Source organism: Kogia breviceps, chromosome 11 (assembly GCF_026419965.1).
Source record: "Kogia breviceps isolate mKogBre1 chromosome 11, mKogBre1 haplotype 1, whole genome shotgun sequence".
NCBI classification, from domain to species: domain Eukaryota; kingdom Metazoa; phylum Chordata; class Mammalia; order Artiodactyla; family Physeteridae; genus Kogia; species Kogia breviceps.
In genome coordinates this window covers 13,507,348-13,530,661 of record NC_081320.1, presented here as the reverse complement: position 1 = coordinate 13,530,661, position 23,314 = coordinate 13,507,348, and the positions used below count along the sequence as shown (strand labels likewise).

At 45.3% G+C, this 23,314-nt stretch overlaps 1 protein-coding gene across 11 annotated transcripts in view; it reads right to left on the bottom strand.

Moving 5' to 3' along the window:
- Positions 1-23,314, bottom strand: part of REEP1 (receptor accessory protein 1) — a 116,382-nt gene that overhangs the window by 52,878 nt on the left and 40,190 nt on the right. For 8 of the 11 annotated variants that reach the window (XM_067007271.1, XM_059079366.2, XM_067007264.1 and 5 more), the window contains exon 2: positions 8,250-8,322. In XM_067007271.1, coding sequence (XP_066863372.1) covers positions 8,250-8,322 — 73 coding nt within the window. Of the gene's footprint in view, positions 1-8,249; positions 8,323-23,249; positions 23,279-23,314 lie in introns of those variants that run through there. The other 3 variants (XR_010835379.1, XM_067007265.1, XM_067007267.1) reach the window with 1 other exon arrangement.

The window sequence follows — 23,314 nt, the reverse complement described above, 5'->3', positions numbered from 1 at the left end:
TTACCTGGAAATGGTTTTCCCCACTAGGCCTCGGAGAAACCAAATGTAAGTTATTTTTCAAAGATTTGAAATAGCACTTGCCAGGTTTGAGGGATTCTACCCAAAATTCCCTGCAAGATGAGGGGGAGCTTGGGTGGGCCAGCATCCAAAAAAGAGACAGAAAGTTATTGCTGATTTGCGAGGTTATCACTGGGGGCAACTCTGGAGTGGACAGTTGAGAGCATAACTGGGAACTCCTTCTGGACTGGTCAAGCATAGGAATGAGAAGATAGGAGAGCAGTGGTAACCCTAGGCCATAATAAAGGGTGGGAAGCAGAGCTTGTTGACTTTCCATGAGCCACAGAGGTGGGCTGAGACCCCACAGCCCATCAGACCCTGCTCCCAAGGCTCCTGGGAGCCTGCAAAAGGCCTCCCCCATGAGTTGTGGAGACAGCAAACTCAGCCACCTCTTAGCCTCGCCTCACCTTTAGCCTCCCCGATGCAGTCACACTAATATTTCTTGAGCCTCTCACATTCCCTCCTGCATCCGGGCCCTGCTTCAGCCTCATGGGGAATTCCCTACGCCAAATGACTGAGAAAGGACAAATGTGAGCCTGGTTGACATATGAGTCTGCACCATCTGCTGGCACGAGCTCACAGTGGACAACTGTATAGTCAGGGGTGACCTGGAGAGAGTGGGGAAGGAAATTCCCTGCAGGCAGAACTCTGAGCTGCACAGTTAGCCTGGAAGGAGAAATGTCCTGAGGTAATACATTTATACTGTCATCAGGTTTATTAACTGTATTTTCTTATTTCCTGTAGTCTTGATGCTGTGACATCTGGGGTCCTGCTGACTGGAGAGAGACTGGCCCCTCTAGGACTAGCTGATTCTTGAGACATTCTTGCCCCAGAGCAGACATGCAAACTGACCAATCCAGGATCCATACTCCAAACTACCTCCTTTATGGAGCTCTCGTAGATTGAGCCAATACTTCCCAGCCCTAAAATCATCCCAGGACCTGGTACCAGATAACTAGAGGCAGCCCCCACACCCCAGAGCCTGCTAGCCAGTTCTAAGCTTGCTTACTCTGCCTTGCCTTGCCTTGCCTTTCCCACAGAAACCATGATAAAGGTCATTGCCCACATTTCCCCCTCACTTTCCCTCTAACTCCTCACTGACCCTGGTGCTTCTCCATGTGGCCCTGCATGGCGTGCTGTGCCTCCTACTTCCAGGGAACTGTGAGTAAAAGCTTCTTCCTCCATGAGCCATTTCTGTGTCTGCATGCCTTACCATACCTGATTAAAACAAATCTGGGATACATTTTTAAACACCAGGTAAGAATTTGGACAGATGATGAGGTACTTGGAAGGGACAAGACTGAGCGATTGGTGTTGAGGTGGTTTGGAAATTATACGAACGGGCCCACAGAATGCAAATATTTGTGGTTCTTGCTAATGCTCACCAAAAGGTCCTGATGGCAGAGGAGGCTCTTGGTAAGCAGGTGGATGAGATGACCAGCCCTATGGATGTCTATGAGCCTTTTACCTCAGCATGATATTGCATGTTCAATGGGCTCATGGACCAGTGGTCATGTAGACAGAGGGAACACATGGGCTCAGCAATGTCCGTGCCTCTCACCAAGGGCGACCTGGCCATGACCCTGCTCAGACACCAAGTTGCCAGCAGTAGTGACTAAGTATCTCTAGGACAGTACCATATCTTAAGGCACCAGCCAGCATCCTGGGAGCAGGCTCATCATAACAAGCCCCTTCCTTCATAGAAAGGGCAGCATAGACTCTTTTCTGGAATATTCATTTCTTGGGTATGTGGACTTGCTTTTCCCACTGCCATGTTTCTGGCAGCCATACAGCAAGCTGTGGACTCAGTGAGTGCCCTTCTCATTTTGATGCATCCCAACATTGCTTCTGACCAAGGGCCCTCTTTTACAGCAAAAGAAATATGACAATAGGCTGATGTTTTGGGGAATCACTGATCTAATCATGTACCCCAGAGCCCTGAGGCAGCTGGCCTTATACAATGCTACAAGAGCTTTGGAGAGTTCCAGAAAAGAACCAGGTGGGAGTCAGCAAGCATTCTGTGAGGTGATAATGCTGTCCTAGAGGATGCAGTTTCCTCTCTGAATTAGTGACCAACACAAGGTACAGCATCTTAGCCAGAATCTAAAGGTTCAGGAACCAAGGAAATGAGGGTGGTGTTTCTTATGATTAAGCCTAATGCTAGCTCCTTGTAACTCAAAGTGTGGTTCATGGACTGACGCCACTGAAAACTCCTAGGAGCTTGTAGAATCTCAGGCCCTACTCCAGAGCTAATGGATCAGAATCTGCATTTTAATAAAACTCTCTATTTATTCATATGCATGTTAAAGTTTGAGAATCTCTGGTCTAACCCACTCACAACACTTCTGCTTCTCTTCCTCAAACCTCTGAGCTCTGCTTTTTAATAATTTTAGTACTCGAAAGATGGATGCTTCCATGAGGGATATAAAATGGTTCTGATGAAGTGGAAGCAGAGACTAGGAGCTCGCCTGGCCATTTCAAGACCACCATGCCACTAGGAAATAGATAATAAAGGGACTCATGGGCTTTCATGGGGCGACTGATCCTGCTTATCAAAGGGAACTAGAGTTGCTACTACACAATGTGGCAGGAAGGAGGGTGGATGGAATTTAAGGGTCCTCTAGGGCATCCCCTAGTATTGTCTTATTCAGAGGTAAAGTCAATGGATCACTACTACAACCCTACAGAGGTAAGACTACTAAGGCCTCAGATTCCTCAGGAATGAAGATTTAGGCCACACACTTGGAGAAGAAACCACAGTGAAGGCACAGGGGGGCACTGATTGGATGGTGGAAGAGGGAAGTAATAGGAAAAGTTGTGAAAGACTTCGGAATGGGTGTCCTGTGGAATGCTGGCTGCTGTCCAGAGCAGCCTTCCGAGTTATCTTAATTCTGCAGGTGTCTTGTTTTACAATGTCTTTGAGCTGTTTTGCAACTTTGTAAGTTACAGAAAACTGATTACAATGCAAATAATTTAGTCTATCGATGTGCCAAAGAATTTTGTCCAGTGGAGGTACAATTGGGTCCAATGGCCCTACTTCCCAAGAAATCAGTTGAATATCTATGAACAAAGTCATTTACTCATTCCTCAATGCTTATATATATCTGTTCTTTGGAGTCTCCTTTGAATTGTTTAACACCTTACTGGTTCCCTCATTACTTAATGAGCTAAGTAAAATTTTCAACATGTGTCAATTTTATATTTGTACAAGAATCATTATTTTACCCTTTTAAAAATCATCTTTTAACAAAGACACAAATACCAACAGCATCCAAAGACATAAATACCAAATATGAATTCATGACCACTTGCCTAAATAAGGACACCTGTGCCTTCTATCCATTTTCTTCTTTTCTGTGTTATGTATAGATTTAAATATTTTAACTAATTTTATTTTTACTTATTCTCCTTCTCCCCTAATATAGTATATAGAGTGTATCAATGATACACTTTTTGGCCGAGTTGGGTCTTCGTTGCTGCGCGGGTGCTTTCTCTAGTTGCGGCAAGTGGGGGCTACTCTTCATTGCGGTGTGCGGGCTTCCATTGCAGAGGCTTCTCTTGCTGTGGAGCACGGGCTCTAGGAGCGTGGGCTTCAGTAGTTGTGGCTCGCAGGCTCTAGAGCACAGCCTCAGTAGCTGTGGCGCACGGGCTTAGTTGCGCCGCGGCATGTGGGATCTTCCCGGACCAGGGCTCGAACCCGTGTCCCCTGCATTAGCAGGCGGATTCTTAACCACTGTGCCACCAGGGAAGTCCCTGGAAGGTTTTTTTTTAAAGCCAAAACCTGGGTAAAAAAGTGGGTGTGGATGTTGTGCAGCCCAAGAAGTAACTGTAATATAGATCATTATACTATATATTTTCATATATATAATATACAGGCATACCTCGTTTTACTGTGCTTTTTTAAATGCACTTTGCAGATATTGTGGTTTTTTGGGTTTTTTTTTTACAAACTGAAGGTTTGTGGTTAAGCAAGTCTATTGGTGCCATTTTCCCCACAGCATTATCTTTTAATAAAGGTGTGTACAGTGTTTTTTTAGACATAATGCTACTGCACACTTAATAGACTACAGCATAATGTAAACACAACTTTTTTTTTTTTTTCCTTTTTGTGATATGCGGGCCTCTCACTGTTGTGGCCTCTCCCGTTGCGGAGCACAGGCTCCGGACGCGCAGGCTCAGCGGCCATGGCTTACGGGCCCAGCCGCTTCACGGCATGTGGGATCTTCCCGGACCGGGGCACGAACCCGTGTCCCCTGCATCGGCAGGCGGACTCTCAACCACTGCGCCACCCGGGAAGCCCTAAACACAACTTTTATATGCAGTAGGAAACCAAAAAGTTTGTGTGACTCACTTTTTGGTGATATTCATTTTATCGTTGTGGTCTGAAACCAAACGTGCAGTATCTCTGAGGGTGTGTGTGTGTGTGTGCGTGTGTGTGTGTGTGTGTGTGTGTGTGTGTGTGTGTGTGCACGTGTGTATGTATTTTTTTTTTAATTACCGGCATCCAAAGCTTTCTCATTTGGAGGGTGTCTCCCAGCATGCAGGTCTTTATGGGAGGCAAGGCCTATTATCCAGGCTTGGAAAAGTCAAATGCCCCTATCCAGGGTTTTGAATCTTCATGAAATGTTCCAAAGCCATGGGCAGCTGGCAGCCAGTTCCATGGTGGTGACCTGGGCAGCAGCTTCCTAACCAGACCCTTCCTGAGGTATAAGCTTGGCTGTCACCCAGCCTTCTCAGATCTTCCCCAATTTCTGAATATCTTTCCCCAGGCTTCTAGTTAATCCTACAAATTCCCATAAATTCCTTTCTGTTTAAGTTTTTGTCTCAAAACCTTGACTAGTGCAGTAAGTTTGGAAAGACATAAAAAGCTATGAACGTCAAGAGCAGTGTTTCTCAAATTGAGGATCTTGTTAAAAATGCCAACTTTTATTCAGGAGGTCTGGGTAGGGCTTGAAACTCTGCATTTCTAACTAGCTCCCGGGTGATGTTGATAATGCCTGTCCACAGACCACATTGTGGGTGTTGAGAACAACAGCACTGAACGTGGGACGTCCCTGGTGGTCCAGTGGTAAAGAATCCGCCTTCCAATGCAGGGGATGCGGGTTCGATCCCTGGTCAGAGAACTGAGATCCCACATGCTGAAGGGCAACTAAGCCCGTGCGCCACAACTACTGAGCCCGCATGCCTCAATTAGAGAGCCCATGTGCTGCAAACTACAGAGCCCACGTGCTCTGGAGCACTTGCGCCACAACTAGAGAGAAGCCCGCCCACCGCAACAAAATAATCCCATGTGCCAAAACTAAGACCCAACACAGCCAAAAAAATAAAGAAAATAAATAAATTTTTTTTTTTTTTAAAGAAGCACTGAATGCTTGTAGAGAAGTGGCTGCAAAGTAGGGAGAGCAAGATCAAGAAGGTTCAACACTGTCTAATGGAGTTTGGACTTCATCCTGCAGGTAATAAGCAGCCATGAAAGGATCCAGGGGGAGTAAAATGAATAGATTTCCATTTTTCAAAGGCTTGTACAAGTGATGTAGACAACAGAGCATGAGATGAGGGACAGGAGGTAGAGGAACCAGTTAGCGGTACGGCAGGCAGAATAACAGCCCCTGCCCCCCAAATGTCCTCGTCCTAATCCCCAGAACCTGTGAGTATATTTCATTCTAAGACAAATGGGACTTTGCAGTTATTAAGTTAAGGACTTTCAGATGGGAAGATTATCCTGGATTATCCAGGCAGACGCAATGTATTCACATGATCCTTACAAGTGGAGAACATTTCTTGGCTGCGGTCAGAGGGAGACAGGATTACGGAAGAATGGTGGGAGACGCAATGCTGCTGCTTCTGAAGATGGAGAAGGAGGCTCGAGCCAAGGAACGCAGGTGGCCTCCAGGAACTGGAAAAGGCAAGGAAATGGACTCTCCCCTACAGCCTCCAAAAGGAGGCTTGATTTCAACCCAGTGAGACCCATCCAACTTCTGACCTCCAGAACTGTGAGATAATACATTTGTGGGGGGGTTTTGTTTGTTTGGTTTGGTTTTTTTTTGGGGGGGGGCTGCATCGTGCAGCTTGTGGGATCTTAGATCCCCGACCAGGGATTGAACCTGTGCCTCCTGCAGTGGAAGCCTGGAGTTCTAACCACTGGACCACCAGGGAAGTCCCCCATTTGTGTGCTTTTAAGCCACTAAATTCATGGTAATTTGTTACCGTGGCAATAAAAAATAGAATACAGGAGGCCACTGTGACATTCCAGGGAACGATGATGAGAGCCTCATTGAAGAGAGAGGCAGCACAGAAGGAGAGACCCGGTTTGAAAGATTATAAGGAGGATAGAGAGGAAGGGTCACAGTCACCACCTGGACATCTGGGTGGGGATGGGTGGTGAGGAAGGGACAGGAGTTAAAGGAAGTTTCCAGGTTTCTCTCTTGGACAAATGGGTCTGTTGGTCAAAAGGAGGGAAAGAAGTGAGTGTGAATGCGTGTGGGAGAAAGCATGTGAGCATGCACGCAAGTGTATGAGTTGAGCACGTGTGAAAAAGCGCAGGAAAAGGAGGCAGGTCTCCCGTAATACCATTGGGTGCCTTGCTTCCAGTTCCATTTTTACCGAGAAACTGTCTAATCTTAGCTCTCAAGCTTTCCCTCCTGGGAGAAGCACGTGCTCACCGCCAACACAAACAGCTGCTCTGCTTGTCAGTTATATTTTTCAGTTTAAATTAATGATTGCCGTTCTAGTCATAAACCAGGCTCCTGTGAGTTTAGATAGAGCAAAACAATTCACCAGGGTTTGCTCTCTCCCGGATGAGCGGACAGCGTTGAGTTTCTACCTCTGCAAATCGGAGGGTCAGACCTTGAACTGCGGTGACCCCTGCTTTGCTTCCCTTCCTGGCACAGCGTCCCCCCTCCCCAGGCTGGAAGCAGTCGGGGAAAGGGAGACCTGGAGGAGGCTGCCCAGTGCTTTCCCCTGGGCCGAGTCCATTAGGAATCATGAGGTTCTGTGCTTGCAACTTAACAGCTATTTATAGCCGTTAAGATTCCTTCACAGACATGCTGGGGACCCAGCCTCCACAGGAGAACACACCCCGTCTGGATCCCCTGCTTCGCAGCAAATGCAAGCCAGGCAAGCAGTTCTAGGAAACTCAGAGAGTAGGTGTAGGCGGCTCTGGTTGAGCTGATCTGGAGGTGGCTGGTTCCATCCGAAAGACATCCTGGGAAAGCTGAGAACTTCCAAACCTGCTTTGAATGATTTCTTTGCCTGTGCCTAACTTGCCAAGTGACCTCTTCTGAGTAAAAGCAGAGCAAGGACCTCTAGGCGCTAGGATTGCTGATATCCACCCACTGCTCAGATGAGGAAACCGAGGCTCTTGGAAGTTAAGATTCTTGTCAAGCGTTGTGTCAATCAGACGTCAGAGCCAGGACTTGACTTCAGTCTCTTGATGACAAAATCTGTATCTTTTGCACTTCGACCTGGGATACTGTCCTCCCTGGGGAGGGACACTCCTCCCTCCCCAGCCACCCCCGACACGTCTTCATCAATCAAGGTGTGGTCTGACGGTTCTCCTGCCCAGAGGTGCCCAGCACATTTAAGGCTGTGACTGGGGCACCCAAATCACACAATCCTCCGACCAGTAAGTACTCCTAATCCCCTGCCCGTGCGTTCAGCCCTCTGCGAGGTGCAGTGGGCAACAGTCATAGGACGATGGTAACTCCTGCCCTCTAAAAGCTTATAAAGCAACAGGGCTTAAACAGTGGGGTGTTCAAATCACAGAACCGGCATATGGGGATCAGAATTGCTAGGCAGGGTCTGCTGGACATGAGGACCTGCGCTCCTGCCCCCAGTGCCAGACTGTCTCCCAGTAATGCTGATTTCCAGGCCAGACAAGGAAACTGAGGCTCAGAGAGATGAAGTCACTCTTCCAAGGCCACAGAGTGGCCTGTGGCCACTGGGGACCTCCAATCCCAGGTGCCATTTCCTCTTGCCAGGCCTCCCCGCTATGCTCACTTCCACACTCTAGTTCTAAAGAGGAGGTCTAGCCGGGAGAGGACTCCTGGGTCACACCCAGCAGGTCGCCGTACTGCCCTGCCCCCAGTACCCACCAAAGAGGGCATCTGCGCCCCGCCCCTGCACTTCACGCCCAGCTCCCCCCATCTAAGCCCATCACCACCACCACCCCGCCCCCCAAAAGTGCTACTTACATATTCTTTAATGTCCTTTGATTTCACAGCCTTGTAGGAAGAATATGCAGGGTAAAGGGTGCCAAATATTAGCCTGGAGGGGAGAGAGAGGGGAAAAAAGAGAAATGTGATTTTCATTCATCCTATTTGATGGAGAATGTCATCTTCGATGCAAGAAGCATCCTCCAAGCTACAGAAAATGCTGCTGTGAGGCTTGATTAATCTTTCTGAATGCCCTGAAGGTTTTCTGCTCATGGCTGGGACATGCTTAGGAACCCTCTGCGTTTTCTTACAGCTCCATACCGACCTCCTTCAATCTGTCATTGGCAACACAGCAGGGTGGTTTGAGGTCATGAAGCCAAAAATGGGGCCATCCTCTGGAAAGGCCGAAATTATATCTGGGGAGCAAGATAAGACAGCTAAGGGGACAAACGAGGAGTCTGAAAGGAAGCAAGAAATTTAAGAAAGAGAGGGATGGCCACAATGCCAAAGACACAGGCAGCTTGGGGAAGCCCACTGGATTTCGTCACAAGCCAGCTCAGAGGGGGGGGGGGATCTCTCCAACACCCCCATGCTGTCCCGCCCCCTAAGCAGTATTCTCAGATACCAGGGAGAGTCTTCCTTCCTCTGGGAGCCTTTCCTGACCTCAGCACCCCCTGAAGATTAGGTTCCTCTCCTGTTCTTCACTGTCACTCCCTGGATAATCCCCTTTCTTAGCCCTTATCCATACCACATGCAATGGTTTATTCAATGTCTGTCTCTCCCGCAAGACTTTTAAGTTCCACAAAGTCGAGGATGGTGTCTATCTCGCTCATGTAACCACACCCCCCTGGGCCTGGTAAGTGCTCAGTAAATATATGTTCACTCTGGGGAGTTTCAGAGAGTGGTGAAGCAAAGGCCAGGGCCATCCGGGGGACACTCGTGACCTTGGACTGAGGTCTCAGCAGCAAGGGGATGCCAGATAGCACTGGTCTGATTCAGCAAAGCCTCAGGCACAACACCACAGGCTCCAGAGAAATAAACACACCACCGTCCTTTGGCACAGATGCCCTGCTTATTAGCCACATCTGCCAGGGTGGTGTCCAGCCCCTGCCCTGAGGCAGCGTGTGAACAGCAGAAGAGACAGGTTGGAAAATGCATCTCGACCCAATGGCCCATGGATCTGCTCCTCTGGGAACCCCAATGGCCAACAACATCTCCTGAGCGGTCACAGAGGTGGGAAGCATGGGTACCCAGACAAGGGAGGCCAGTGCTCCGTCCGTCTGCTGGACTCGCATGTCAAGTGGCTGCCAGCATCCCCCCACCTGGTTACCCTTTTTGTGGGGTGGGAGGCGGTACGCAGGCGTCTCACTGCTGTGGACTCTCCCATTGCGGAGCACAGGCTCCGGACGCGCAGGCGCAGCGGCCATGGCTCACAGGCCCAGCCGCTCCGCGGCATGTGGGATCCTCCTGGACCGGGGCACGAACCCGCGTCCCCTGCCATCGGCAGGCGGACTCTCAACCACTGCGCCACCAGGGAAGCCCATTCTTCTAAATCTATTTTGGAGAAAAGAAGTAAGAAATGAAACAGGCCCAAGCCAAAGGGGCTTGGGACTTATGTCCATTCAGACTGATTCCCCCTGACAAGGCCCTTCTCCTTCCTGGCCTCCCAGACCCTCCTCCCTCAGCTCCGGACCCTAAGGCCAGCAGCTGTCCCCCAGTGAGCCGGGCTCGCAAGCTCACAATCTGTGACTTCCTGCTGTCTCGCTCTTCTGCCTGAATTTTAGTGCATGATCTTCCTACAACCCTTTTATCCCCCCCTCCCATAAAGTCTCACTAATCCTTGAAGATCCATCTCAAAAGAGACACTCTGTGAGTCTTTGATCACTTGTCCCTCAGAATTTTCTTGACACTTGTTAAGTCTATTACAGTCCTTATGTAGTAGTTTCAATTTAAAAAAATTAAAATAATGATATTAATACCACTGAGTACTCACTAATGCCAGGTACTGCTCTACAGCCTGTATATTCTCTCAATTCTCTCAACACCCAAACGGGATAGGAATTCTTACTACTCCATTTTCCAGACTAGGGACTAGGGCACCGAGGCCCAAAGAGACACAACAGCCAGGAGCCGAGCTGGGATGTGACCTGGGTAGCCACATGACAGGCTTACTCTCTTCTCCCAGGGCTGCCTGGGCTGGCTGAGTCAGACCATCCAGTCCTGGGTGACTAGTGGGGTCCCTAGCACCTCACACAGCCCTTGCCCAAGTGGGTGCCGGACACATGTCTGATGGGTGAATAAATGTCAAACGACTGCAATCTCTCTCCAAGGAACCAGCCCACTTGAGAGATTCACATGACTCTCTACAAGGTCAAGAGGAAAGCGGTACAATTGTTAGAAAGATCTAATGCTGTTTAAGAGCTCAGGGTCAGCTCAGGAGCGGGAAGGGAAGGCTCGAGTGCCATTCTCTAGAGGGGAGATGGGGCTCTGTGCTAACACACTCCTCCCAGTTTTCTGGGAATGGAGCCTTGCCTGGCGCCTCAGAGCCGCAGAGCTCTTCACCCACCCTCCTCCTTCCCACTGCCATTTACCGCTACCCAGAAGGCCCCTCCCCAACTTACTGCCTCCATCTATCTGCCTGCTGCATTCCTCCTATCTTTGCCCTAATTCCTCCTGCTGGTCCAAATTAGGGGCCTTCAGCCGGGTTGCCTCTCCCACCTCCTCCACAGCTGCTGTGGAGGGACCATGAGCCTCATGTGAATTCTACCCTCCAAGGCAGTGGTTCCCAACTGGGGGTGATTGAGCTGCCTGGGGGACAACTGGGCAATGTCTGGAAACTGGTTGTCACATCTGAGAGAAAGCTATTGGGGGCTTCCCTGGTGGCGCAGTGGTTGAGAATCCACCTGCCGATGCAGGGGACACGGGTTCGAGCCCTGGTCTGGGAAGATCCCACATGCTGTGGAGCAACTGGGCCCGTGAGCCACAACTACTGAGCCTGTGCTCTGCAACAAGAGAGGCCGCGATAGTGAGAGAGGCCCATGCACTGCGATGAAGAGTGGTCCCTGCTCGCCACAACTAGAGAAAGCCCTCCCACAGAAACGAAGACCCAACACAGCCAACAATAAATAAGTTTAAAAAAATAAAATAAAAATAAAAAATAAAAATAAATTTTTTTAAAAAAGCTATTGGTATCTAGTGGGTGGAGGCCAGGGATGCTGCTAGACACGCTACAACATACAGGACAGCCCCAATAAGGCATGAGCTAGTCCACAGCATCAGAAGTGCCGAGGCAGAGAAATCCTGGTCTAGGGTGATGTTTCCTGGTCCTTGGGTCCTGGACGCTTCGACCCAACCATCACGGTAATCTGCCCCAAGAGTTTTTTTAAAAGTGCCCAGAGTCCCAGGCAGACAGCAAATGCAGTCCCAAATGGCAAAGACCATACACCTACCCCATTGGCCAATGTCAGGAAAATGCAATTCTGAAGCTACTTATCACCTTCTGACCAAGGAAGAGAGGTATTGCTCACAGGAAGTAACGGTTAACTGTGACTGTGGCACCAGTTATAGTCACCGAGAAGGACTGCCCACCATTTCCCGGGCCCTGGAGTGACTGCAGGGGAGCAACTGTTGGCCTAGGGCTCAGCTACAAGCTGTGGCACCACCGTTACCAACTGGGGCCAAGACTTTTGTAAACCATGAAACGACAGTATCTTCCAGTCTTCTCAGGCATCTTAGTGTTGGGCCAACATTTCCCGATGCCAAATTATCTTGAAAATTTAAAAAAAATCAATACTAGCAATATTTTTTTCTGAAATTAATTTTTAAATGTAAAACAACAGGCTTATTTGTACAGTTGTTCATGTTATGATAAAACAAATTGAATTGAAGAAATGGTACACCATAAGAGCAGAAAGTAAGATCTACCCCAGCTTGGAGAGGTCTCTGTAGTGTAGTGAATAGGGTATGGGGCTTCGAGGTTGTCTGACAGACTGAATTCAAATTACAGCTCATGCTATGGCAACATGGTGATTTGGCATAGGTTTTAAGCTCTCTCAATCTCAATCTCAATTTCTTTATGTGTAAAAAGGGGAAAAACAATAACTATATCATGGTTTGTTGTATGGATTAAATGAGCCTGAAGAAAAAAAAAAGAAAAAAAAGAAATGGTACACAACATAGGGGCTTCCAGAATACTGAATTTCTTCACCTGGATGGTAGTTATGCAGAGTTTTGCTTTATAATCACAAATGTATATTAAACTGTACACATATGTTCTATGTACTTTTCTGTATGTACATGTTATATATAATTTTTATTAAATAATGTGCCATATTAAAAAAAAGAATTTTCTAACAAATGCTGGAGAGGGTGTGGAGAAAAGGGAACCCTCCTACACTGTTGGTGGGAATGTAAACTGGTACAGCCACTATGGAGAACAGTATAGAGGTTCCTCAAAAAACTAAAAATAGAGTTGCCATATGATCCAACAATCCCACTCCTATGCATATATCGGGACAAAACTATAATTTGAAAAGTTACATGCACCCCTATGTTCACAGCAGCACTATTTACAATAGCCAAACATGGAAGCCACCTAAATGTCCATTGACAGATGAATGGTTAAAGAAGATGTGGTACATATATGCAATGGAATACTACTCAGCCATAAAAAAGAATGAAATGATGCCATTTGCAGCAACATGGATGGACCTAAAGATTATCATACTAAGTGAAGTCAGCCAGAAAAAGAAAAACAAACACCGTATGATATCACTTGTATGTGGAATCTAAAATATGACACAAATGAACTTATTTACAAAACAGAAACGACTTGTAGTCATAGAGAACAGACTTGTGGTTGCCAAGGGGGAGAGGAGGTAGGGGAGGGATGGAGTGGGAGCTTAGGATTAGTAGATGCAAACTATTATAATATATATAGAACAGATAAACAACAAGGTCCTACTGCATAGCACAGGGCACTATATTCAATATCCTGGGATAGGGCTTCCCTGGTGGCGCAGTGGTTGAGAGTCCGCAGGCCGATGCAGGGGACGCGGGTTCGTGCCCCGGTCCGGGAGGATCCCACGTGCCGCGGAGCGGCTGGGCCCGTGAGCCATGGCCGCTGAGCCTGTGCTCCGCAACGGGAGAGGCCACAGCAGTGAGAGGCCCGCGTACCACTAAAAAAAAAAAAAAAAAAAAAAAAAAAAAAAAAAAAAATCCTGGGATAAACCATAATGGAAAAGAATATGCAAAAGTATATATATATGTATGTATCTGAGTCACTTTGCTGTACACCAGAAACTAATGCATTTTAAATCAACTATACCTCAATAAAAAATATTTAAAAAATGAACTTTCACAAAAGGTCTTCCAAGTCATGAAGGTACATTGTTTCCTCTGAACATTAAAAGGTATTAAAATTTACATTGATTACATTTTGTGCTTTTTGTTCTTAATAACATAAAAATATAGAATTTTTTTTTTTTTTTTGAAGATGGTAAGGCAGACTTTATTATCAACATAGGTATAGGGATCACTGTAAAGGGGTTTTACAGGGGGGTGGGGAGAAAGACCAGGCTCAACTCCAAACACAGCATGGGCGAGTGGGAATTTATAGCCAAGGAGCACGGTGGGGGTCAGTGGATGGAAAATTGCTAAGAGGAAACATCACATCAGGGATGAGGGGTATTCTGGCTAAACCAACAAGCCAGGGCATCACTGGGTGGGGAAGAGGGGTGGAGGATAAAGAACCGGATCAGACATCTTGGGTGATCAGATATGGGGGCAGGGGGAGGTTCTTGCTAAAAACAGATTTCACAACAGACTACACGGATGGGCCTAGGAGACCGGTCAGGAACCTGAGGAAAGTTTGGTCAAGCAAAGAATTTTTGTCAGTCTCCCTTCTTGCTCAAGGAAAGAAAAGACATTCTCCTTTCCTCTGAATAATACAAGTCCATTTCCTCACTCAGTTGTCTTTTGTTCATTACAGACCGGCTGAATCATCTACTGAAACTTGGTAGTAGAGGATATTTGCTGGGTGGTGCTAGCACTCAGGCATTTAAGGAGGGGAGTTGCTATTCCTTTCCAAGTGAATAATATGCTCTTTTCTTTCAGCTTGAATGACAGGATACCTGCTCTAAGTAGGGCCTAGGGGCTTCTCTTCATTCTCTAGTTAATCTCCAAGGAGTTGCAATTTCATAAGAAGAGAGGTGGGAGGTCTGTTGAAAGCCCGACGGAGCCCCACCTAGGGCTGGGCTCACCAAGCCCAAGAACAGCAGCCACTGGAAGTGGAGGGTCCCAGAGGGTGAGCCTGCACCCGATTCCATCTCAGCCGAGTCTACAGGTTCCCCTTAACACTCTGTCGCCCCTGCCTCTAGCAGCTCCACCATTTCCCAGCCCTGCTGGGGCCCCAAGGCTGGCAGCGATGCAATCTCAGCATTGATGCAAAAAATATACAATTTCTACTTACTGTCCTCTGTGGGTTTTTTTCCTCACAGTTTATGAATCAATTTTGATTTATTTCTATGAGAATTAATTTCCAAGACCATTTTTACTCTCTAACAGAAGGGTACTCCTTGGTTCTTGAGCTCCTTTTGGCATTCCAATAAATATGCTACAATTTTTAATATGGGAAAACTTAAAACGTGAGAGATATATTTGAAGTCTCCTATATACTCTTTCCTCATACATTTCTCTCTCTCCTTCCCCCAGATAAGCACCATCTTGAATTTGGTGCTTATCATTCTCACCATGTTTTTATCGACTACATAAGCCATGCCTAAACAACAAAAAAAAGTATTCATATCTACTGAAACATTATATAAATGGAATCACACTATATGTATTCCACTGAAATTTTTTCACTCAAACTTGTTTTTGAAATTTTTAAAAAGCTATTTATTTTTTAAATTTATTTCTTTGGCTGTGTCAGGTCTCAGTTGCAGCACGCAGGATCTTTCATTGTGGCGTGCGGGCTTCTCTCTAGTTGTGGTGCATGGGTTTTCTCTCTCTAGTTGTGGTGTGTGGGCTTCTCTCTAGTGTGGTGTGTGGGTTTTTCTTTCTCTAGTTGTGGTGCGCAGGCTCCAGAGCACATGGGTTCTGTAGTTTGCAGCACGCAGGCTCTCTTGCTGAGGCGCGCGAGCTCAGAAGTTGTGGCACGCGGGCTTAGTTGTCCCGTGGTACGTGGGATCTTAGTTCCCCAACCAGGGATCGAACCCGCGTCCCCTGCATTGGAAGGCGGATTCTTTACCACTGGACCACCAGAGAAGTCCCTGAAGGTTTTTTTTTTTTTTTTTGGCCACGCTGCGCGGCTTGCAGGATCTTAGTTTCCTGACCATAGATTGAACCCGCACCCTCAGCAGTGAAAGCATGGAGTCCTAACCACTGAACCACCAGGGAATTCCCAGTTTTTGAAATTTTTTTAAAATTAGTCAAGCGTATATGTATATAATTGGAAAATATACAGTTGACCCTTGAATAATGTGAAAGTTAGGGATGCCAAACCCCTGCACAGTCAAAAATCCATGTATAACTTTTGATTCCCCCCAAACTTTACTATGAATAGCCTACTGATGACTGATGAAGCCTTACCAATACCGTAAAAAATAAACACATATTTTGTATGTATTATATACTGTATTCTTAAAGTAAGCTAGAGAAAAGAAAATGTTATTAAGAAAACTGTAAGGAAGAGAATATACATTTAGAATACTGTACTGTGTTTATCAATACCATAAGTTTATGTCATGCTTACAAGATGAATCGTCTGTCAGTACCTACATCAATATTGTCTTATACGATACAAAACACTGTAGATGTTATGTGTATTACTAACACTAGGTATCAAAAATGAAAAGGTAATATGAAAAAGAAATTCATATTTATTTACAGGTATAATGATTTGTACATTGATAATAAAGAAGCAGCAATGTGATTGTTTTATGGTAGCCCAGTGTGATAGATAGAATTGCTTCACGGTGGCCTAGCCTATACACTAATGAATGAATTGTTAGACAGTTGATATGGCATACAGTACTACATTAATATGCTTTTTAAAAAACTTTATTTATTTTTGGCTGCACTGGGTCTTTGTTGCTGCACTCAGGCTTTCTCTAGTTGCGTTGAGCGGGGGCTACTCTTCATTGTGGTGGGCGGGCTTCTCATTGCGGTGGCTTCTCTTGTTGTGGAGCACGGGCTCTAGGCATGCGGGTTTCAGTATTATGGCACACAGGCTCAGTAGTTGTGGCTCGTGGGCTCTACAGTTCAGGCTCAGTAGTTGTGGTGCATGGGCTTAGTTGCTCTGCGGCATGTGGGATCTTCCCCGACCAGGGGTCGAACCCATGTCCCCTGCATTGGCAGGCAGATTCTTAACCACTGCACCACCAGGGAACTCCAAAAGTAATATTCTTAATACAGGATTGGAAACATTGTTACATTTAAAAAACCCACTTATCTGTGATGATAGGGTGATACATAATTTCTCCAATTATGAGAGAGAGAGGCATACTGGATGATAATGTAATTCTTTGAAAGCAAAGTTATAAAACAGTAAGAAAACTAACACATTATTAATTTATATTAAGTATCACACCTTATTTGAGGATAGACTACTATCTACATATATTTTATGCGTTCATGACATACCTTTTTGTTAACTTTTTCAATATTTCTAGGCTACATGGTTTGTGAGTTTTTTCAAATTGTTGCAAATCCCCCCAAATTTTCCATATTGAAAAAAATCTGCATATAAGTAGACCTCTGCACTTCAAACCCATGTTGTTCAAGTGTCAACTGTAGCTCATATTTTTACATTAGAAGTGTGCATTAAAATTTTTTTTTTTTTTAACTGAAGGGTTGTCCTACAAAAAAAAGTTTTGGGATAACAGTCACAGTTCATTTAACCAGCCTTTCATTAGCAGATGTTTAAGTTTTTTTCCTGTAAAGATTTAAAAATATGTATACAAATTCTTTTTCTTTTGACATTCGTTTTTTCGAAAGGTGAAGCTTAATGTAGGTCCCCTTGAATGTGGGCCAGACTTGGCGATTCACCTCCAAAGAACAGACTAAGGTGGAAATGGCAGTGTGTGACTTCTGAGACTATATCTTACAAGACACTGTGGCTTCCCCCCTCTCAGATTACTTTCTGTGCAGGACATCAGCTACCGTGTTGCAAGGACACACAATCAGCCCTGGAGAGGAAGTGAATCTCTTATCAAAATCCAGCGCCAACCCGCCTGTCAAGTGAGGGAGCCATCTGGGATGTGGATCCTTCAAGTCTAGTGAAGCCCTCAGATAACTGCAGCCCCCATATAACTTACCCACAGCCTAAAGAAAAAAGCTTGAGCTGAACCATCCTGCTGAAGTTTCCTCAAATTCCTGACCCACAGAAGCCATGTGAGATTACTGTAGGTTTAACGAGCTAACTTTTTAGGTATTTTGCTGTGTAGCAATAGATACCTAATATGCTTCTTAGTTTTTATTGTTATAAATACTGCCGTAAAGAAATCTGTGTGTGTGCGTTTGTATGTATTTAAATATTGGCACTCTCGTATGAATATATTTGTGGGATAAATTTCTGCATATAGAATTACTGAGTCAAGGGGTTTATATCCTAAACATTTTGATATACTTTGACACATTTTCTCCCCCAAAGTGAATAATTTATGCCTCCTTTGGCCAGTTTTTGAAACTTTGATCCTGGTTGAGACTTGTCTTTCTAGATCATTTTTAACCTCTGTATACTATTTCATTATATGAATATATTATGGTTTATGTATTCATTCTATTGATGCATATGTCTAAGTTGTCACTATTACAGACAGGGCTGGAACAAATACACATGTCTCTCTGGGCACATGTGAGACGTTCTCTAGGGTTTACACACAGCGCGGAACTGCTGGGTCACAGGGCGTAGCATCTTCCTCCAGACAATGCAAAACCACTCCCCAGAGAGGCTATACCAGTTTCTACTCTTTCCTGCAGTGTAAACGAGTTCTGATGCTCCCCATTCTTGCCAACTTAATATAGTCAGATTTAAAAACGTTTGCCAGTCTGATTGACGTGAAACAGTATATCATGTTTGTTTTAATTTGCATTTCCTCATTTACAAGCGAAGTGGATCAACATTTTATGCCTTTTGGCCATTTGGCCCCCTTAACTGAAATATTTATATCCCTTCCATCTCCCCCCCACTCATCTTTTTCTTACTGATTTTTAGGACTTCTTTGTGAATTCTGGGTATAAATTATGCCTTGGACATATGCAATGCAAACATCTTTTCCCCAGAAAAAGCTCTTTTAACTTTGTTGTGGTGTCTTCTGTTGTACAGAAGTTTTAAATTTTATATGATAAATGCATCAATCTTTTCTTTTATAGCTTGTTCTTTTAATATCTTGTTGAGGAAATCTGGTCACATACATCTTCTCATAAAAGTGTTTAATGTTTGCTTTTTCACTATTAGGTTTTAATTCATCTGGAACTTGTCTTTATGTATGTTATGAGTTAGGGATTCAACTTTATTCTTTTCTGTACAGATCCCTACTGTCCCAATAACATTTACTGAATTCTTTCCTACTGATTTTCAATTCTACCATCACTTGTAACGTTTTCTAACATGTATAGGTATTATTTCAGCTCTCCATTCTGTTACCCTGGTCTACCGACTAGCAATGCACCTACACCACAGTGTATTAATTTCCATAGCTTTATAATAAATCCTGATATTCTTAAAACTGTCTTGCCTATTCTTAGCCTTTGCTTTTCCATATGAATTTCATGACAGCTCGTCAAGTTCCATGAAAAACCTTACCTGCATTTTGATTGCGAGTACACTGAAGTTGCAGATTTACTTGGGAAGAATCACCATCTTTACCAGGTTTCCTCTTCATGAACACGGTCTCTTCCACTGAGCCCTCTTTAATGTCTTTTCATGATATGCTATAAATTTCTCTATAAATATCTTGGGCATGTTTCACTTTCTTTATTCTTAAGTACTTCAGGGGGGTTTTGGTGGTATTGTGCATTTTTAAAATCAGATTTTCTTGGGACTTCCCTGGTGGTCCAGTGATTAAGAATCCGCCTTCCAGTGCAGGGGATGTGGGTTTGATCCCTGGTGAGGGAACTGAGATCCCACATGCCGTGGGGCAACTAAGCCTGCACGCTGCAAGTACTGAGCCTGCACGCCACAACGAAAGATCCCACATGCTGCAACTAAGACCTGACGCAGCCATAAATAAATATTAAAAAATAAATTTAAAAAATAAATTAGATTTTCTCTTGGTTATTAATGGTATACAGGAATGCTCTTGGTTTTCCATATTGATCTCAGAACCACTCAACTTGCTGCAATCAAAAGCATCTGGAGTCCCAAATGCATTACACTCCATGAAAGAAGCCAAACCCCAAAGCCAACATGCTGTATGATTCCATTTATATGTTATCCTGAAAAAGGAAAGTTTATAGGGACCAAAAACAGATCAGCGGTGGCCAGGACTAGCGACGGTGGGAGGGTTGACTACAAAGGAGCGTGAAAGAATTTTGGAAAATTATGGAACTTTCCTGCATCTTGATTATGGTGGTAGCTACATAACTGTATGCATTTATCAAAACTCAGAATTCAAGCTCACACTTAAAACACTCATACTGAAAAGCGTAAATTTTACTAATTACATCTCAATAAGCTTGACCTTAAAAAGAAAAAGCATTTGGAAGAATCCACACTCACAAGTATAAGCGTGTGTGTGTGTGTGTGTGTGTGTGTGTGTGCGCGCGCGTGTGTGTGTGTATAGTTGTCTCCAAAAATGCACAAAGCTGACCAGGCATTAGCCTCCAAGTTCCGAGACAACTACCTGATATCAGGGGTCCATGTGTGACAAAACAAGGATTCACAAAAAACATAATACACCTCCTGTTAATACCATAGCTCTGAAAGGACTGTCTTAGATGCACTATGGGCCTGGGTTCTAAATGCAACTGAGAAAGCCTGATCTTTACTGTGCTGCTGAAGGGAGCATCCTTCCTCACAGTCATTATTCAGAAACTTAAGCTGGGCAGCTTCTCAGGCTGGGTGCACAGCTCAAGGTTCCCACAGCACAGCAAGCCACCTAGGTTTTGGTGGCCATGGGTTCCAACCCTTGGGCCTCTGCATCTGCTTACCCACAGTGACCTTCTAAAAGGCTAGAAGGGGAAAACAGGAAAACAGCAAAACTGGCCCACTGTGCATTTTGGCTCGGTGGAGATTATATTACTATGATTTATAAGCTACTATTTATTGATTGAGTGTTCATTATGTACAACGAACTGTGCAAACTTCTTTGAAAGCATCATCACTTTTCATCTTCATATGGCCCCATGAGACAGAAATTGTTTTCCGCATAATATAGATGAGGAAACTGGAGTTTAGTTAAATCAAATAATTGAGCACAGGGAGTTCACCTCTGTGCTTTGTGACCACCTAGAGGGGTGGGATAGGGAGGGGGGGAGGGAGGGTGATGCAAGAGGGAAGAGATATGGGAACATACGTATATGTGTAACTGATTCACTTTGTTGTAAAGGAGAAACTAACACACTATTGTAAAACAATTATACTCAAATAAAGATGTTAAAAAAAAAAAATTGAGTTTCACAACTGTTCGGGGGAGGGGCTCAGACTCAAACCCAGATCTGACTCTACTGCCCATGACATACTGCCTTCTTGACTTGACCTCAGTGCATGGCTCAGAGCCTGCAGTGGCCCCTGAATGAATGAATGAACGAATAAGGACCAGGAGAGAGGGAGAAAGAATGTTGCCTGCTTCCTTGCCCAAGAGGATGCCACTCTGGCCCTGCATTATATATTTGCTGACACCAGGTGACAGTATAATTAATTACAGGGTTCCAAGCATACAAACTTCACACAAACGAGCTTCTCTCTCCGCCCACGCTGATCTCAGCAAACAGAAACAAACCACGTCCTTCCACACGTGATTCTGCTGATCCCTGTCTGTAGACTCTTTCTTTTCAGTGTGTTTCAAGCCCTACTCCTCTCTGCAGACTTGGGACAACGATCACATACAAAACTCCTCCTGGGGAAACCGCCCTCACAAACATCTCATTCACTTATTTGCTCCTTTGATCCACACCACAACCCTCTGAGATAACTGGGGCTCTTTCTGCAGTTAACGAAAAACTGAGGTTCAGAGTGGTTCAGCGACCTGCCAGAGGCCCCTTCCCTATCCAACAAGACTCAGACCCAGGCCTCCTGCCCTCAAGTCCAGGACCATTCTACAGCCCACATCGCCCTAGCACAGAGAGGGGTTTATTGCTTATGTAGGGCTGTGTGTAATGTGTGTGTGGCAAAAATCCGAACTTGAAATTCGGACTGACTCCCAAATCCAATTTAGAAAAGCACAAAACAGAGCAAACGTGCTGCAAACTTTCAGTTCATGCTGTTAAGCGTTAAACTCTCAAATCCAATTTAGAAAAGCACAAAACAGAACATGCTGCAAATTTTCAATTCATGCTGTTAAGCGTTAAACTCTGCAATCCAACCCACTTATATCCTGCTCAAGTATCAGTTTGAATATTTTTTTTAAATCTAAATTGTAGAGATTTCTATTCTTAAGAAATACAGAGGCTGAGCTTTGGCATTGGACCTGAGTCTGAATCCAGCTCCATCACTGACTAGCTATGGGACTGTGAGTGTTTATTAACTCCTCTGAACCAGTTTCCTTGAGTATAGAAAAATAAAAACACCTACATTCAACAGCCACTGCACAGATTAAACAAGGAGACTATAGGTAAGGATTTAACATCCCAGAGACACTGTAGAGGAATGACAAACCCTAGTTCCCTTTCCTTCTACAGAAATAGTCACTGCGAATGCCAGTACTTTTAGGCACAAAACAGTTTTCATCTAATCATTAAGTATTTGTTGAGCATCTACTATGTGCCCTGGGCCCTCTGGTAGGGAAGGCAGCCAGCAAACAGATAATTATACAAATAATTGATTAATGACAACTAATGTGTGGAGTCTTGCTGAGTGTCTGGAAGGCAAGAACAGACTTGCTTTACAATGACTGTCCTGTGGCCACCCATCTGCCAGCCTGGGTTGCCTCCCAGGATCTGAGAACCAGACACCTGACCCTCAGCCAGAGGGTCCCCTGGTAAAGGGTTATGGCTTTCTCCTCCTGGTGGACTTTCTCTAAAGCCCCCTGCAAGGAATATACTTGGTGAGAGGAAAGGACTGAAGGGTCTTCCTGTGTGTACCATGAAAGAGGAGGTGAGGGAATGAGCCTGAGGGGTGCTTTGAGCTGGACTTGGGGTGGTAGCTGTGGAGTACCTGTGGGATTTTCTGGGGACTTGTCTGCTCAGCTCACGCCCCTCCTGGCTCCCACGTGGCAGAGGCTGGTGCTACCCTGCCCAGCTTGGAGGTCTACACAAGGTGCACGCGCCCATCCGAGGAGGGTGTCAAAGGGCTCCAGGGAAGGGAGGGGAACAGGACAAACCTTTACTCATGCCCACCAGGTGCTGCACCAGGCACTGAGCCCCCCCGCAGTCAGGTGAAGTCGAGACTACTATACCCTTTTTCCACAGGCGGTACCTGGGACTTAAGAGGTTGTATGCATTCATTCAACAGATATTCATTCAGTACACACGCTCTGCCAAATTCTGAGTCTAACACAAGGTCACAAAGTTGCTAAGTGGGTGAGCTGGATTCAAAGAGTCTTTGTGGCTTCAAACCCCTTGCTCTTTCCAAACCAAGTGATACCTCAAGAAGGCAAGAAATTTTATCCTCGGGATAATCACAAAGTGGTTAGAATGCCAGGTGTAGCAGAATAGACAGCAGGGCAAAGCTGTGTGTACTAAATATTGAAGGAAAAGCCTATGGTGATGGGCCCAAGAGCCTCCTCCATTAGACTGTGAGCTCTCTGAGGGTGGGGTCTGGGCCCTCCCCATCTCAGCATCTCCAGCGCTGGGCACAGAGTGGGTGAAACATGCAACAACATGGGTGAAGTTCAAATGCACTATGCTAAGTGAAAGAAGCCAGACTCAAAAGGCTACCTGCTGCTTGACTCCATTTATGAGACATTCTGAAAAAGACAAAACTATTAGAGATAGAAACAGAT